The sequence below is a fragment of the Physella acuta genome, unplaced genomic scaffold (assembly GCF_028476545.2).
Source record: "Physella acuta isolate Inbredline_101_S28 unplaced genomic scaffold, ASM2847654v3 ptg000211l, whole genome shotgun sequence".
Lineage (NCBI taxonomy): Eukaryota > Metazoa > Mollusca > Gastropoda > Physidae > Physella > Physella acuta.
In genome coordinates this window covers 114,930-131,688 of record NW_026731730.1, presented here as the reverse complement: position 1 = coordinate 131,688, position 16,759 = coordinate 114,930, and the positions used below count along the sequence as shown (strand labels likewise).

Below are 16,759 nucleotides of genomic sequence, written 5' to 3'. Positions count from 1 at the left end.
TTAATCCATAGGGTTAGGACCTATAGCTTAGTCATTTTAGTTAATCCTTAGAGTTAGGACCTACAGCTTAGTCATTTTAGTTAATCCTTAGGGTTAGGACCTATAGCTTAGTCATTTTAGTTAATCCTTAGAGTTAGGACCTATAGCTTAGTTATTTTGGTTAATCCTTAGGGTTAGGACCTATAGCTTAGTCATTTTAGTTAATCCTTAGAGTTAGGACCTATAGCTTTAAAAAGATTTAAAACTCACGTTTGAGGGTAATTCCCCTGTAGTGTTACCCTTAATGCAGCGAGTTAATTACCCTGTATTGCAGCCCTTAATTCAGCGAGTTAAGTCCCCTGTATTGTTACCCTTAATGCAGCTAGTTAATTCCTCTGTATTGTAACCTGTGATGCAGCGAGTTAAGTCCCCTGTATTGTTTTTAGTACGGCGAGGCTTATCCCTCTTTACTGTAGCCTTTAATGCAGCGAGTTAATTACCCTGTATTGTTACCCTTAATGCAGCTAGTTAATTCCTCTGTATTGTAACCTGTGATGCAGCGAGTTAAGTCCCCTGTATTGTCTTTAGTACGGCGAGGCTTATCCCTCTTTACTGTAGCCTTTAATGTAGCGAGATAATTCCGCTGTTTTGTAAACTTTAATGCAGCGAGTTAATTCCCCTGTGTTGTCTTCTATGCGGCGAGGCTTATTCCTCTTTACTGTAGCCTTTAATGTAGCGAAGCTAATTTTTTTTTTCTGTATTGAAAGATTTAACAAGGCTAATCACTACGCTTGTATCATCATTTACGGCGAGGCTAATACCACTAGGCAAAAAAAAAAAAAAACTTTAAAAAAAAAATAAAACGTCATTGAAAACACAAATTGGCAACTAACCCAGGTAGAAAACGAACTCAAAAACACATTACATTTTAAAAACAAATCGAAAGTTACAACATCTTAATTGTGTTTACTGTAAAGAAAAATTACAATTTTGTAACCTCAACTACAGCGCAGTTATTTCCCCCCTGATCGAACAAACCGATCAAAAACAACTGGAAAAAAAACCCAGCTTGATTGAAAAGGCACATTTGTAACAATTGTAAACGTAGTTTTGAAGTTTGAATCGTTAATGTTGCTGCTTATTCGATGGAACGGCAACATCTGTGGACCACGAAGCTAATGTAAACGGCTATAGAGGGCCGCAGATGTGACCAGTTTTCTTTCTGTTCTCTGTACGCCTCGGTGTAAGTTTGGTCATAGGTATTTCCATGTTAATTATTCAGTGTGTGGACAGGAGAGTTATATTTGTAACTTTAGAGAAGTGGAATGTGTAGTTTTGAGAGGACGCTTCAGTTGACTGTGCTCCGACGGAAAGAATATTTGTTGATTACAGGACTACCTAAAGGAGAAAACGATATTTGACGTAAGTGATGAATTCCAAATACGTAAATACAGTTCGCACGGTTCTTATATATATTTTTTTTAAAAATCAAGAATGTAAACCTACAAGTATTATTCATAATAGATTCAAATTTTAGCTTAACTTCACATTTAATAATTTAATTTAATTTAAATCAGTCAAAAATGTCCAATTTAAGGAAATAATTTTGGCAATGACTGATCATGCCACACATCAATTTTGCCAGGATTTTAAACATTTAAATATAAAAAAATCTAATTTGATCAATACGCTTTGAATTACCGCGGGTTTTACCCAGTAAAAAATATTAAGAGAAAAAAAAACACAATCAACAGCACTACAATTCATAGTTACATTGAAATATTCACGAGCTAGGTAACTTAGCCAACAAATCCACACAAGGATACATAATAGCCTTCGTTAATTCTAATAGTCCAGTCTAAATCTAAAAGTAGTATAGGAATATGTTCCAATATATATATATATATATATATATATATATATATATATATATATATATATATATATATATATAATATTAGTTCGGATCGGTTATTTCACAATTCGTAGATCTACAGTTTGTTGTAGAAAACAGACATGAATTAGTAAGCCATTGAAATCATAGCAAAAAGTATTTTGAGATCGATTGGTCGCGCGAAGTTTTATGTTATGGATGTGCTCATTGTAAAAATGGTTTGCTATAAACACGGACGCGGCATTGACCATCAGTTCCAGTTTGTTATAAACACGCACGCGGGCATTGACCATCAGTTCTAGTTTGTTATAAACACGGACGCGGCATTGACCATCAGTTCCAGTTTGTTATAAACACGGACGCGGCATTGACCATCAGTTCCAGTTTGTTATAAACACGGACGCGGCATTGACCATCAGTTCCAGTTTGTTATAAACACGGACGCGGCATTGACCATCAGTTCCAGTTTGTTATAAACACGGACGCGGCATTGACCATCAGTTCCAGTTTGTTATAAACACGGACGCGGCATTGACCATCAGTTCCAGTTTGTTATAAACACGGACGCGGCATTGACCATCAGTTCCAGTTTGTTATAAACACGGACGCGGCATTGACCATCAGTTCCAGTTTGTTATAAACACGGACGCGGCATTGACCATCAGTTCCAGTTTGTTATAAACACGGACGCGGCATTGACCATCAGTTCCAGTTTGTTATAAACACGCACGCGGGCATTGACCATCAGTTCTAGTTTGTCGTGCGTACATAGCACGGGAACCAGATTGTGCCGAGTGACTCTGGCAGTGTGTTAAATACTGTGACCAAAATACTGTTTTTTTCGTTCTATTTTTCAGCTTAAAATACTCGCCTACTTCACTGAGCCTATTATTTAACACGAGCTGTCCCACGACGTAGCATACGCCGCTATTTAGTTCCTTTTTTTCACTCATTCAAAATGTGGGAATTCAACACAGCCAATGCTGTGACTGAAAATATTTTGCTTTAAAACACTATCAGTAGCTCGTGAAGGACGAATATCCTCACCCTCACTTTCCACTCCTCTCCCTCCCCCTCCCCCTGCCTTCGTAAAAGCAGCAGTCTGTGACGACAGTTTACCGACGACAATGAAAAGAGCAAGCAGAACATGTTATTACCTCCCCTTAATTTCAAATAGTAAATTATCTGCCCCTAATAGCAGTCACTACGATTGTAAACAGCTCACCAGACTGTTGGTAGTGATATGGTCTGTTGAGCTTACGTCTTGGTGGTGTTTCTCATGGTCCCCACGTAGAGAATTATTATTTAACATTTGTTATCGCCATACAATCTCTTTCACTAATCTCTCAAAGGCCTTCAGTAGATAACATAAAGTTACAACCACAGTAAAGACTTTAAAAAAACACAGAACACAATGTCAAACTTTTGCCTCGCTGTGTATCGATCGTAGAGCCCGTGTTGTGTGTCAACACAGTCAGCTCAGCAAACGTGTGACGCATGGACCCCTGCGTTCAACTACTCCCGACAGTGACTCGGTAAACGTGTGGACAAAGACCCCTGCGTTCAACTGCTCCCGACCGTGACTCGGTAAACGTGTGACGCATGGACCCCTACGTTCAACTGCTCCCGACCGTGACTCGGTAAACGTGTGACGCATGGACCCCTGCGTTCAACTGCTCCCGACAGTGACTCGGTAAACGTGTGGACAAAGACCCCTGCGTTCAACTGCTCCCGACAGTGACTCGGTAAACGTGTGACGCAAAGACCCCTACGTTCAACTGCTCCCGACCGTGACTCGGTAAACGTGTGACGCATGGACCCCTACGTTCAACTGCTCCCGACCGTGACTCGGTAAACGTGTGACGCATGGACCCCTACGTTCAACTGCTCCCGACCCTGACCAGGTCACACTCACCCGGAAACAGACATAAATTATGAGGCAGTGTAGTGAGTTTTTAGGATTCATTTTTTAAAAATATGTTACTTTATATAATAAACCGGGAGTGATCTCACCTATACTTTCTCGAATATTCTTATATAACACTACGGAGGATGTCAACTCGGGATATAGACATGATTTTTAATCCATTTTTAAATACTTAAACTTTTTAAAATAGAATCGAATCTCGTAGAAAAAAGAATTGCGCACCTAGTGAACGGCAAACAATATGTGTATAATAGTGCGAATTATTATTAGTACTTTATAAATTGACATTCGTTTTGTTTTAGAAATCGGGAAATAGCGTAAATTACTACTTCCGGTCAACGGAAATTACTCAAAATTTGTCAGAAGGCAGAGAATTAGATCGTTTACTTACATGTGATATTTCGGTTATCTATCTGAAACAGTAATCAAGTTACATGATTTTGAAAGACCAAAAGTAGAATAAGTTCCACTTCCGGATACCGGAAATCACTAAAAAGTTGATATAGAGCTACTTGTATATAATACTTGTATATGAAATTTCATTAATCTAGCATGCTTGTCCTTTAAAGCTCGCTTTTTCTAAATTTCCGGGCAGGGGAGGGGGAACACTGGTCGAAGTATAGGCTATGTATTTTCATTTATAAATTATTTATTTTCTCTACTTCTCCCGGATGGGGTGGGGGGGGGGGGGGGCTGGTTGATGTGCTTCGAAGAAAACGCGCTCATCCTGATATGTAGACTTTGCCTTTACATGATTTAAAATGTAAAATTTGTCTTTACATAATTTAAAATGTAAAATTTGTCTTTACTTGACTAACGATGTAAAATCTATCCTTACTTTTAATGAAAAATGTAAAATGGGTCTTTTTATAATCAAAGATGTAGAATGTGTCTTTGCTTAGACGCAGATTAAAAAGTGTCTTTACATAATTAAAGATGTAAAATGTGTCTGTACATCATTATAGGTGTAAAATGTGTCTTTGCATAATTAAAGATGTAAAATACTTGTCTTCACATAATTAAAGATGTGAAATGTGTTTTTACATAATTAAAAATGTCAGCTACGTGTCTTCATACCAGTTTGAATGTAAAATGTCTCGGCGAGCCTGTATGAATTTTAAAAAGTATGAAATGGTATAAGATTATTTCTGTACGTTATCTGCACATTATCTGTGGCTTAACGTAAAACATTTTGATCATTATGTAAACGTGGCCATACACTTCACTCAACTTTTAATCAATCAATCAATAACAGTAAACCACGGTTATCAGTATAACAAGTTTCTTCTCCAACCTTTTTTTTTAAGAAGTAAGACCTTTTTACATATTATATGAATGAGTGTGGGTACAGTGCATGGTGGATGTATGTAGAATGGGTGGAGGGAGAATGTGAAATGTTTATTATGTCAAGAATTGTCATCATTTCTCGCTCGTGGCCGAGACACTTGGGGCAGATTAATTAGAGTTAACGAGCCGGCCCGCGGCATAACATACGCCGCTATTTAGTTGTTGTTTTTTCTACTTTTCAGTAATTCATAATTTGTGAATTCGACAGTACCAACGCTGCCACTGAAAATATTTCTTTAAAACACTATAAGTAGCTCGTTAAGGACCATAACCACCTTCCTTTCCCCCCCCCCCCCCCTACGTTTAAAATCGTTTTAAACAAAATTATCTGCCCCTTATAGTCGTCACTAAACTCGGCTCTGCTTGTAAACATTTAGAGTGAACACAGCTCACTAAGACCATGTAGGGGTGGGGTGGTAGGGAGCGCGTTTACAGCTTGTTTTCTAGCGTCTCCCAGAAGAGAATTATATATATAGATATGTTTCTTAGTCCCTTGCATTTGCTCAACATTCTCCCTAACATCAGTTTGGTGCCCATCAGAGCTGGTTGGGCACATGGACATTGTACTGACTTGAACCCGGATTCGAACTCGTGACTTGCGGGTTGGCGGTCTAACTCTCTACAGCTAGGCCACGCCGTCCCATATGTAATGATTATTCTTACTAAAAACCTGTATGAGCGACCAACATTTTTCTATAGTTTTTTAAATAGTGTTGAATAATTATGTTTATAAAGAAAGTCGCTTTATTTATTTCTTCAAAAGTTTTAACGACTTTATTAAATTTGAATGTAAAACTCTACGAAAACTCAAATGATTCTACGATTTTAACGACTTTGCATTAATTGGGCTTAGCTGCCTATATTCAGTACATTTTGGTTATATTGTATCGAAATAGTTTGGTTTCAAACAAAGAGTAATACATCATTTAGTAACTTAGTTCATTTATCTGAAATATTTGAAACATTGCCATTCCACTGTGAGCATTACAGGTAAAACGCGTGCTGTGTTATTTTGTTTATTTAGTATTAAACCGTCTAATACAAAATAAACAAAATAAAAATATGTGCTGTGTTATTTTATTTGTTTTGTATTAGACGATAACATTAGTTATTTGTGCTGAAAATGGTTGATTTTTGTGTAAGGAATGAAAGAGAACTGACTCTGTTGTATTCCTTAACGCACTGTATTTTTAATCAAAAGTTGACAATAACTATAACTTTTAAATTGACTTTTGTTGACAATAACTATAACTTTTCAATTGACTTTTGTTGACAGTAACTATAACTTTTCAATTGACTTTTTTGACAGTAACTATAACTTTTCAATTGACTTTTGTTGACAGTTACTATAACTTTTCAATTGACTTTTGTTGACAGTAACTATAACTTTTCAATTGACTTTTGTTGACAGTAACTATAACTTTTCAATTGACTTTTGTTGACAGTAACTATAACTTTTCAATTGACTTTTGTTGACAGTAACTATAACTTTTCAATTGACTTTTGTTGACAGTAACTATAACTTTTCAATTGACTTTTGTTGACAGTAACTATAACTTTTCAATTGACTTTTGTTGACAGTAACTATAACTTTTCAATTGACTTTTGTTGACAGTAACTATAACTTTTCAATTGACTTTTGTTGACAGTAACTATAACTTTTCAATTGACTTTTGTTGACAGTAACTATAACTTTTCAATTGACTTTTGTTGACAGTAACTATAACTTTTCAATTGACTTTTGTTGACAGTAACTATAACTTTTCAATTGACTTTTGTTGACAGTAACTATAACTTTTCAATTGACTTTTGTTGACAGTAACTATAACTTTTCAATTGACTTTTGTTGACAGTAACTATAACTTTTCAATTGACTTTTGTTGACAGTAACTATAACTTTTCAATTGACTTTTGTTAACAGTAACTATAACATTTCAATTGACTTTTGTTGACAGTAACTATAACTTTTCAATTGACTTTTGTTGACAGTAACTATAACTTTTCAAACGACTTTTGATAAGACTAACTAAAACTTTAAAATTGACTTTTATTTAGACTATTTATTTATATTTTTTCAAATAACGTTTGTTTACACTATAACTTTTCAAAAACCACTTGCAAACAGCTAACACATGATGACAAAGAGCTGGAAACTTTTGGTCGTCTGCGTGTGTGCGTGTCTGGCGTTCCTGGCGGGAAGAGCGCGTGCAGACTACGAATTCTGCCGAGACGACAACCAGAACTATGTGGCCTGTCAGCCGGACATGTTCGACGTCATTTCAGACAGGGTCAAGGTCACTGTGGACCCCCCGACTGCAACCTGTGGCACCCCCGCCTCGACTTTCAGACGTCTTGGTGCTAGGGTAAGGATAGGCAGTGGCGTACGCAGAGGGGAAGGGGGAGCGCTCCCCCTGGGCCATTAGCCACAAAGTAGCGTCTTTTAAAAATCTTATTTAACTAACAATTTTAAGCAGTAAGAAATTAATTTAAATTTCGATTTAAAACCCTTCATGCAGCATTTAGACATTTAATACCTAGTGTTTCTTCAAGACTTTTTTCTCCGGTTGGGCACTTGAATTTTTCGGGGAGGGGGGGGGGACTAAAATTTCCGGGGGGAGAGACGCTGTTAAAAGTATATATTTTCTATATAAATTTTATTTCGTTCGGGGGGGGGGGGCGGTAGACTTTCTTCTCCCCGAAGAGATGCCTAGAAGAAACTCTGTTAATACTTCAGAATAAATTAGAATAATTTTTTCATAAAGAAACTTACGTAACGTGGCCCAAAAACTAATACCTATAAAATATAAATACTGTTGGTTTCCATGGATACAGACCCCGGCGACGGAGCGGTGTGACGGTGCCAGCCCTACTCTGAGGCACCCACCGGAGTACATCGTGGACGACAACATCACCAGCTGGTGGCAGAGTATTGGTGAGCCGCCCGGCACGGTGAACCATGGTGAGCAGTTGTTGCACTTCCTGCTGTACTTCTTGTTGGGTTTTGTGCCTAGTCTTGGGGGGGGGGGGGGGGGTTATGTGGCGGCTAGGGTCAGGGTTAAGTCTGTGTTAAGTATCGTTATCTGTGTTCTTATTTTTTTGTCACCATTTTAATAAGATAAAAGTCCTAAATGCTTTTATTTTTCTTAAAATTGGTGTTCGAAATAGACTCGTAAAAAAAATTCTGGAAAAAGTATATCTGCATTTATTCGTAAGAATTCACATTATTAAAAATATATTAATAGCATAATACCAGTTTTTAAAGTATTAAAAAAGTAATTTGCACCAAGGGAAGGGGGGGAGGGGGCATTAGGAGGTCGATAAATCCCGGGGATAATATTTTTACAAAAAGATACAATTAGTCCTGGTTATATGAGTGACATGGATCCCGGATATTTTCAATTAAGCCTTAATAGGGCTGGTAAGTAGGTCACCAACCAGTTCTATGGCTCATCCAGGTTTTATGGAGCCGTAGAACTGGTCGGTGACCTACTTACCAGCCCTATTGAGGGCCTGCGCTCAAATATCTCCTCTGCTTAAAGGACGCAATATCATTAAAGCTATAGATCTGTCCTTATATTCCGTGGCGCAGTTGCCTCTGAAGTCTAGAATCGTAATGGTCTGAAAATCACGTGTTCAAAACCATACGAGGGGAGTAGAGACAAATAATTAAGTTTTTTTAATAGAAGTATTAGAAGGCAGTCTGCTAGAAGTAGAATCTAATTTATAAAGAGAGGTTGAATCGATACGTTGAGCTCAATGTGATCCAAATAACTAGACAAGGCATAGTGGGTGATAGATCTAGGTGTTAATTTTAATACTATTTTGTAGTTGTATTCAGGTATGAACTTATATAAAACATGACTCGTAGCTGTGACTTTTTTAATTGTTAGTTTTTCAAATATAAGCAAATGAGGAGATCCCAGCACACATACTTTCCTTACCGACGCAGCATATATATCTAAATACAATTCTATATAGATTTAGTATTGGCATTTAAAAATAAAGACTGAATGTTACCCGAAGCAAAAAAAAAACCTCTGCGCTACTCTAGGTACGCCAATGCAGTAGCGTAGCGAGGGGGGGGGGGGGCGCCAAAATGGGTTGGAAAAATAAATTGAAAGGTTGAGGGGGGTGCAAAATGAAAGTTTGAGGGGGGTGCAAATCGAAAAGTTTATCCCCGGGCGCCGGGAAGGGTCGTTACGCCTCTGCGCCAATGTTTACTGATGATGTTGTGCTGTCCCCAGAGTTTCACGTCAACATCACCTTGTCTTTCAACAAGTCGTTCCAAATGGAGAGTGACGTCATCATAACCTTCAACTCGAACCGGCCGGACAAGATGGTGCTGGAGAGGTCGGTGGACTTTGGCCAGACGTGGCAGCCCCTGCAGTTCTACGCCCGAAACTGTGAAGACTTCCAGGACCAGCTGCAGCCGGGGGCCGTGATAACGGCTGATAATCCCACGGCTGTGGTGTGTGATAGCTCGTAAGTACAGCACGCGTTGAGATATGAACATATGAAAGACATGTGTTGGCTTATAGCAGAAGACTATCAGTGTTTCTTCCACATTTTTTTTCTCCGGTGGGGGGGGGGGGCACTTAATATTTTCGGGTAGGGGGGCTAAATTTTCCGCGGGGGGGGGGGGGGGAGGGCACTTAATATTTTCGGGAGGGGGCTACATTTTCCGCGGGGGGGGGCGGCCATTGATAAAAGTATATGTTTTCTATATAAATTCCATCCCGAAGAGATGCCTGTAAAAAACTCTGTAGACTATAAAGTGATGTACAAACATAAACATTAGAAGAAATATGTAGGCTTATAGTAGACTTTAAATTAATGAAAAAATATTAAGATACTTGAGAAATATGTAGTCTTATAGCAATGTAGAAATATGAACATTAAGAATGAATTTGTGGGGTGCGTCATTAAGAAATATGGAAGTACTGCGGAAATACTTGATGCTGCAAGAATCTGCAAGTAGCATACTGTAGCAACGTTGAAATGCGGCACAATACAACGAAAAATAGATCTGAAATATATAACTGCAGGTTCAAATCTGGCAACTAGACCTATCCTGCAAATGTATACTAACGTGTATATAATAGATCCGGGCATATGAAGCTCGGAATATGGGGACAACAGCCCAATCGGAGAGAAAACTCCGGATTCAAAGAACTCTCGTAGATGGATCGTAGGTGGTCAAACGCTACAGAAACAATAAGGCGCACAACATTGTGTTGAGGGAAATCTCCTTCAATTGAGAATGAAGTAGAAGTAGAAAACTTTAACGATACATTCCATCATCTACATCTATTTACATCTACATCATTCATTACATTTTATTTTAAATCTAAAAGCATCTCAAAATTTGTTATTTATCGTTAATTTACATTTTTTAAATAAAAGTAGGTAAGAATCAATACAACTTTCAAGTGACATTTTTGCGATGTTACTCTCAGATATGCGGAGACACAGCCCCGTGCAAGTCCAGGCAGAGCCGTGAAATTCGTCAACGAAAACCGCTTTGATCTATTTTTAGGTCCACTAGGATTAAATTACACCTCGTTTTACGAAGCGCTGGAAACTAAAATGCTGGGGTTTTTACTTTTTACCGGTATGTTTCATTCTAAAATATAGAGATTTTTACTTCTACTGGTATATCTTTCAATCTAAAATGTTGGAATTTTTACTTTTACTGGTATTTGATTCAATCTAAAATGCTGGGGTTTTTACTTTTTACCGGTATGTTTCAGTCTAAAATATAGGAATTTTTTACTTTTTGTTGGTATCTTTTTCAATCTAAAATTAGATATTTACTTCTACTGGCATTTCTTTCAATCTAAAAAGTTGGGATTTTTACTTTTCACCATTATCTTGTACTATGCATCCGATTAAGTGAAACAAATTTAAAAAAAAACTTGCCCTTTGGGACATAAGCTAATTGTAAGTTTCTGTTCATTCATTCATCAGGCATATTTATTAAAATACGTAAAACGTCGAAACTTAAAAACTACTATGCCTTTGTACGTTTGACCAGATCTAAGAATCCGGTTGATGCAACCTTTGTGGGACGACCGCGGAAATTACGACATGTATTACTACGCCATATCGGATTTTCAGGCTGCCGGGAGGTAAACACTAGATGCACTATTTTCTGCTAGAACTTTGTCGAAACGTAACATTTTTTTCTACAGAAGTTTAGGAATGTATACATTACTTCACCCATTATATTACTTTTAAAGTTTGTAGACATCAACTTTTCCAATCAATAACTTTACATTTTTGGATTGCTATGTTAAAACGAATGTGCCTATGAATAGACTTATAGCGCCATGAATATGCCCATGCAATATGTATGTATTATGAGTAAGTATCGATCGTAAACTTGTCTTGTAAGCCAAAAAAGAGTGACGTGGTCTCAAAACCCGTATTTCATTGGAACACAACATCTCATGCTAAGTTTTTTCTAAGATACACCCGCAATGCCCCCCCCCCCCCTTCCGCCTCGAAAGTCAGTCCATGGTTACATCTTTGGGGTCGTCCATAAATGACGTCACACTCGTAGGCGTGTGACGGTGTGTGATTAGGGGGAGGGGGGGGTGGTTCAGATGGTATGACGTCGCTTTTTTGCATTATAAAAAAGCAGTTAGAAAACGAATTTTAGACATTATTTCGCGTTTTAGAAAACGTTTTTAATAATTGTAATAGGAATTGATCAAAATATCGATGTTTTAGAAAAATTCAACTGCAATTTCGAGGGGAGTTGTAGGCTGAGGTGTGACGCCATTTTAGGGGGGGTCTGGCTTTTTGTGACGACGTGTGACGGAGGGGAGGGGGGAGGTAAAATCGTCAAAAAAGCATGACGTCATTTATGGATGACCCCTTTATTCAAAACACCTTTATAGTGACATTTTGTGTTAAAAATGAAAATATATATGTAAACCAGTGGTATCGATATAAGCATACAACAGCTGTAACTGGCCAACCTTTAGCAAACATTAGAAAATCAGTAGTTACACACGATAAACAAAACGATTACCCTCCCCCTTTCCTCCCCCCGTCATTTCGTGTTCATATGTGCACGATCCCATACGTGTGTATGTATTAAAGTACGTCGACACGTGCCCCTAATCACACTGTGACACGTGTCGTGCCTCAGGTGCTTCTGTAATCTTCACGCATCCAACTGTAACGTGACGTCAACCGGCGACACCATCTGTGACTGCGACCACAACACGGCAGGGAAAAATTGCGAAGAGTGCCTTCCCTTGTACAACGAGAAGCCTTGGAAAAGGGGGAGCTTCCTGCCATACCCAACTGGTTCGGCCAACGAGTGTTTAAGTACGGAAATATTCATTGTTGCCTCCCTTGATGAAAGTGAACTCAGATACAACTTAGAATAATGGGGGGGGGGGGGGGGCAGTGTTTCTTCCAGACTTTTTTCTCCGGGGGGGGGGGGGGGCATTTGAAATTTTCGGGGGGGGGGGGCGGTAGACTTTCTTCGGGGGGGGGGGCGGAAACTGCTGTTAAAAGTATATATGTTCTATATAAATTATATAAATTTCATTTCGGGGGGGGGGGGGGGGGCGGTAGAATTTTTTCGGGGGGGGGGGAGCTTCGCCCCCCCGAAGAGATGCCTGGAAGAAACTCTGGGGGGGGGGGTGTCCATAGATTGGTGATGGCGACGGTACAAATATGTGTTATTGACCGATATTGAAAGTGACGGAATGGATACCTCCCCCTCCCCCTAGTGGGACTTTTAACATGTAACGTAACCCTAACCCCTAAATTAATAATAGAGTTAGGGCTAGGGTTATAATTTAGATTAGAGCTGGGGAAGGTTTCAGAATTTTCTAGAAGGAATACGTTTTTTTTTTTAAAATTGTTCGTTCCCTTTTTTGACTTTCTGTAAAAGTCTAGGGTAAGTATCAGATACGATTTTCTTTTCTCAAAGGGCATTTGTTGAGAACATATAAAATAGCTATTATCGATAGGGGGTAATTACCATAGGGGTATTAGGAAGGTTGAATCGTCAGTGAAGTGGTCGATATGGAGAATCGTTCTGGGGGGGGGGGGGGTAATTCACAGGTGGGGGGATGTGACTGGGGAAATCCCCTAGACCCGAATAAGAATACAACCCTTCCTATTATACTACAATACACACCCCACCCCTTACACGTAATACACGCCCCTTACATGACCCCCACCCCTCCTTACAGAGTGCGAATGTAACTATCACGCCATCAAGTGCACCTACAACGCCAGCTACGGCCGGGGAGTGTGCGACAGCTGCCTCCACAACACCAACGGCTACCACTGCCAGCTGTGCGCGGCCACCTTCTACCCTAACATGTCGCTGGCTTTAAGTGACCTCAACAGGTGTATAGGTGAGTTGATTGGCCTCAACAGGTGTATAGGTGAGTTGATTGGCCTCAACAGGTGTATAGGTGAGTTGATTGGCCTCAACAGGTGTATAGGTGAGTTGATTGGCCTCAACAGGTGTATAGGTGAGTTGATTGGCCTCAACAGGTGTATAGGTGAGTTGATTGGCCTCAACAGGTGTATAGGTGAGTTGATTGGCCTCAACAGGTGTATAGGTGAGTTGATTGGCCTCAACAGGTGTATAGGTGAGTTGATTGGCCTCAACAGGTGTATAGGTGAGTTGATTGGCCTCAACAGGTGTATAGGTGAGTTGATTGGCCTCAACAGGTGTATAGGTGAGTTGATTGGAATCAACAGGTGTATAGGTGAGTTGATTGGAATCAACAGGTGTATAGGTGAGTTGATTGGCCTCAACAGGTGTATAGGTGAGTTGATTGGAATCAACAGGTGTATAGGTGAGTTGATTGGCCTCAACAGGTGTATAGGTGAGTTGATTGGCCTCAACAGGTGTATAGGTGAGTTGATTGGCCTCAACAGGTGTATAGGTGAGTTGATTGGCCTCAACAGGTGTATAGGTGAGTTGATTGGCCTCAACAGGTGTATAGGTGAGTTGATTGGCCTCAACAGGTGTATAGGTGAGTTGATTGGCCTCAACAGGTGTATAGGTGAGTTGATTGGCAGGTGATGGACAGGTGGGTGAAGTGTTTAGATCAGCGGGAGGTAACATATTAGTACACCTAGACATACACGTACACACATGCACATATATAGGCCTATATATATATATATATATATATATATATATATATATATATATATATATATATATATATATATATATATATATATATATATATATATATATATATATATATATATATATATATATATATATATATATATATATATAATATAGTCAAATATTTATATTATATATTCGCACATGTATGTCTATCTCTGTGTTCCGGCTCCTAGCATGATTTAACATCAGACACTATTAACAAATTACACCCAAAAAAAAAAATTAAAAGTGCGAGTTAAAGTACTCTGAAGAAAAAAAATATACTGTTATACATCTTAGAAAACTTTTTATCTCCTCAGCTTGTAATTGTGAGGTTCTGGGTGTAGTGGACAACAACCTCACCTGCTCGCAGACAGACACGCCCCCAAGTCCCATTGGCCAGTGCTACTGTAAGAATCTAGTGACAGGACGGAGATGCGACTCTTGTGTTCCGGGGTATTACGGTCTGATCTCTGGCCCCACCCCGGGGAACTGCACACGTAAGTCACTCCATGCACGGAGCTTACAAAAAAAAAAAAAAAACATTAATTTTGCCAGTTATATTGTTAAATAAAATTATTTTACAATTGTATTTATTTCTAAAGCAAAATAATTCGTATTTATTTAAAACCGAACTAACTCACTGTTAATAGCAGAATATGTATCTAAAAATCATTATTGTTCCTCGTATTGTAAAAATAAATTGGCGAAATCTTTTTTCTGCTATCCGTATTTTCGCGCTTTAAAAAGAAATGGAATTTCAAGATTAAACATTCTTCTTCTTCATCGATCTTAATTGAAAAGTTGGACGAGATTTCCTCCAACACAATTCAGTTTCTAATCTCAACATCTTATGCGACATTTGACCCCGATTTCAGCCTACTTTTCTTTCTGGATTTGCCCCTATCGCCTTTGTTCATACATGACAGCAATTGTTTGATTTTGGAGTTGTCTCTCCTAGATGGGTTGCTGTCTCGAACTATCGAGCCTCAACTGCCGGGGTTTCGAAATCGTGAATTTTCGGTTTAGCAAACGTTGAGTTTTACCAGTAGCGTAGCGAGGGGGGGGGCGGGGGCGGGGGGGGGGGACATATGTCCCCGGGCGCCGACCTTAGGGGGTGCCAAAATGGGTTGGAAAAATAAATTGAAAGGTTGTGGGGGGTGCAAATCGAAAGTTTGAGGGGGGGGGGTGCAAATCGAAAACTTGAGGGGGGGGGTGCAAATCGAAAGTTTGAGGGGGGTGCAAATCGAAATCTTAAGGGGGGGTGCAAATCGAAAGTTTGTCCCCGGGCGCCGGGAAGGGTCGCTATCGACCCTACCACGCCGACATTCCAGTTCAGGTTAAAGTTCATATTCCAGTTCCGCTGAAAGTTGCCGTTCTCCAGTCTCTATTTCCGATCAGTTCCAGTTTCGTTTCCGATTAAAATTTACGGTGACTGTTGATGCTCTGGTTCTGGTTGAAGTTTCGAAAAAGTTTGATATCTTTCTTGTTTGTTGGATGTAAAATAGTACTTATCTACATTTAACTTAGCAATCTGTATAATTATTTTTGAAATTAAATTTTAAAAATTTATTTAAAAAAAAAACAGCATGCAACTGCAACTTGGATGGCACAGTCGGACAAAGTAACACGTGTAACCAAACGAGCGGTCAATGTCCGTGCAAGCCAAACATAGAGGGCGTGACGTGCAACGCCTGTAAAAATGGATTCTTCTCGTTCCCAACAGGACAAAGTCAGAGGGTGAATTTTTTTTCTTCTTGGTTAATCACATGTGTCCAGTGTTTCTTTCAGTCTTTCTTTCATGCATCATTCGGGAAAAGAGCCCCCCCCCCAACCGATCACTAGTTTCCAGTGCCCCTCACCCTCCACCCCAACCTCCACCTCCGAAGAATAAAGTCTGAGAGAAACGCTGCATACACTTTAGCTACATAAGCTTATAGTAACGCATGTTATGTTGGCTGAAGTATCACTGTTAGATACGTTAGTTATTTGCAGAAGCGAAGCCACCCATTCCGGCGCCCGGGGGAACAATCAATTTTGCACCCATCCCCATCCCATGTGTAGATAGTTATTCACGTAGCCAGTTTCGAAAGGTTGGGGGCGCTTTTTACCAATTTCTCTCATGTAGCCGCCCCATCCGCCCTACCCTAGTCTAAGGATTGACTCGTCCATAAATTATGCCACTCAGCCCCCCCCCCCCCAATTCTCCCTCTCGGCATACGTCAAAGAAAGCCAATATCCTGCTACCATGCTACCATTCCCAATGTATTCAGTGTGTCTTCCAGACTTTTTTCTCCGAGGGGGAGAGGGGAGGGGGAATAGATATTTTCGGGAGGGGGGGGGGCGGACACCGTTTAAGAGTATATGTTTTCTATATAAATTCCATTATGTTCGTGGGGGGGGGGGGGGGGTGGCGGTAGAGATGCCTGGAAGAAACACTGACTGTATTTCT

The 16,759-nt window shown here is 39.5% G+C and overlaps 1 protein-coding gene across 1 annotated transcript in view; it reads left to right on the top strand.

Annotated features, from left to right (window-relative positions):
- Nucleotides 1-1,194: 1,194 nt before the first annotated feature.
- LOC131937490 (laminin subunit alpha-3) overlaps nt 1,195-16,759 on the top strand; it is a 34,867-nt gene continuing 19,302 nt past the window's right edge. The window contains exons 1-10 of the mRNA XM_059294973.1: nt 1,195-1,401; nt 7,273-7,510; nt 7,980-8,106; nt 9,392-9,629; nt 10,604-10,758; nt 11,182-11,275; nt 12,304-12,485; nt 13,364-13,531; nt 14,628-14,807; nt 15,896-16,047. Of these exons, the coding sequence (XP_059150956.1) occupies nt 7,280-7,510; nt 7,980-8,106; nt 9,392-9,629; nt 10,604-10,758; nt 11,182-11,275; nt 12,304-12,485; nt 13,364-13,531; nt 14,628-14,807; nt 15,896-16,047 (1,527 nt within the window). The 5' untranslated portion in view covers nt 1,195-1,401; nt 7,273-7,279. The remainder of the gene's footprint in view (nt 1,402-7,272; nt 7,511-7,979; nt 8,107-9,391; nt 9,630-10,603; nt 10,759-11,181; nt 11,276-12,303; nt 12,486-13,363; nt 13,532-14,627; nt 14,808-15,895; nt 16,048-16,759) is intronic.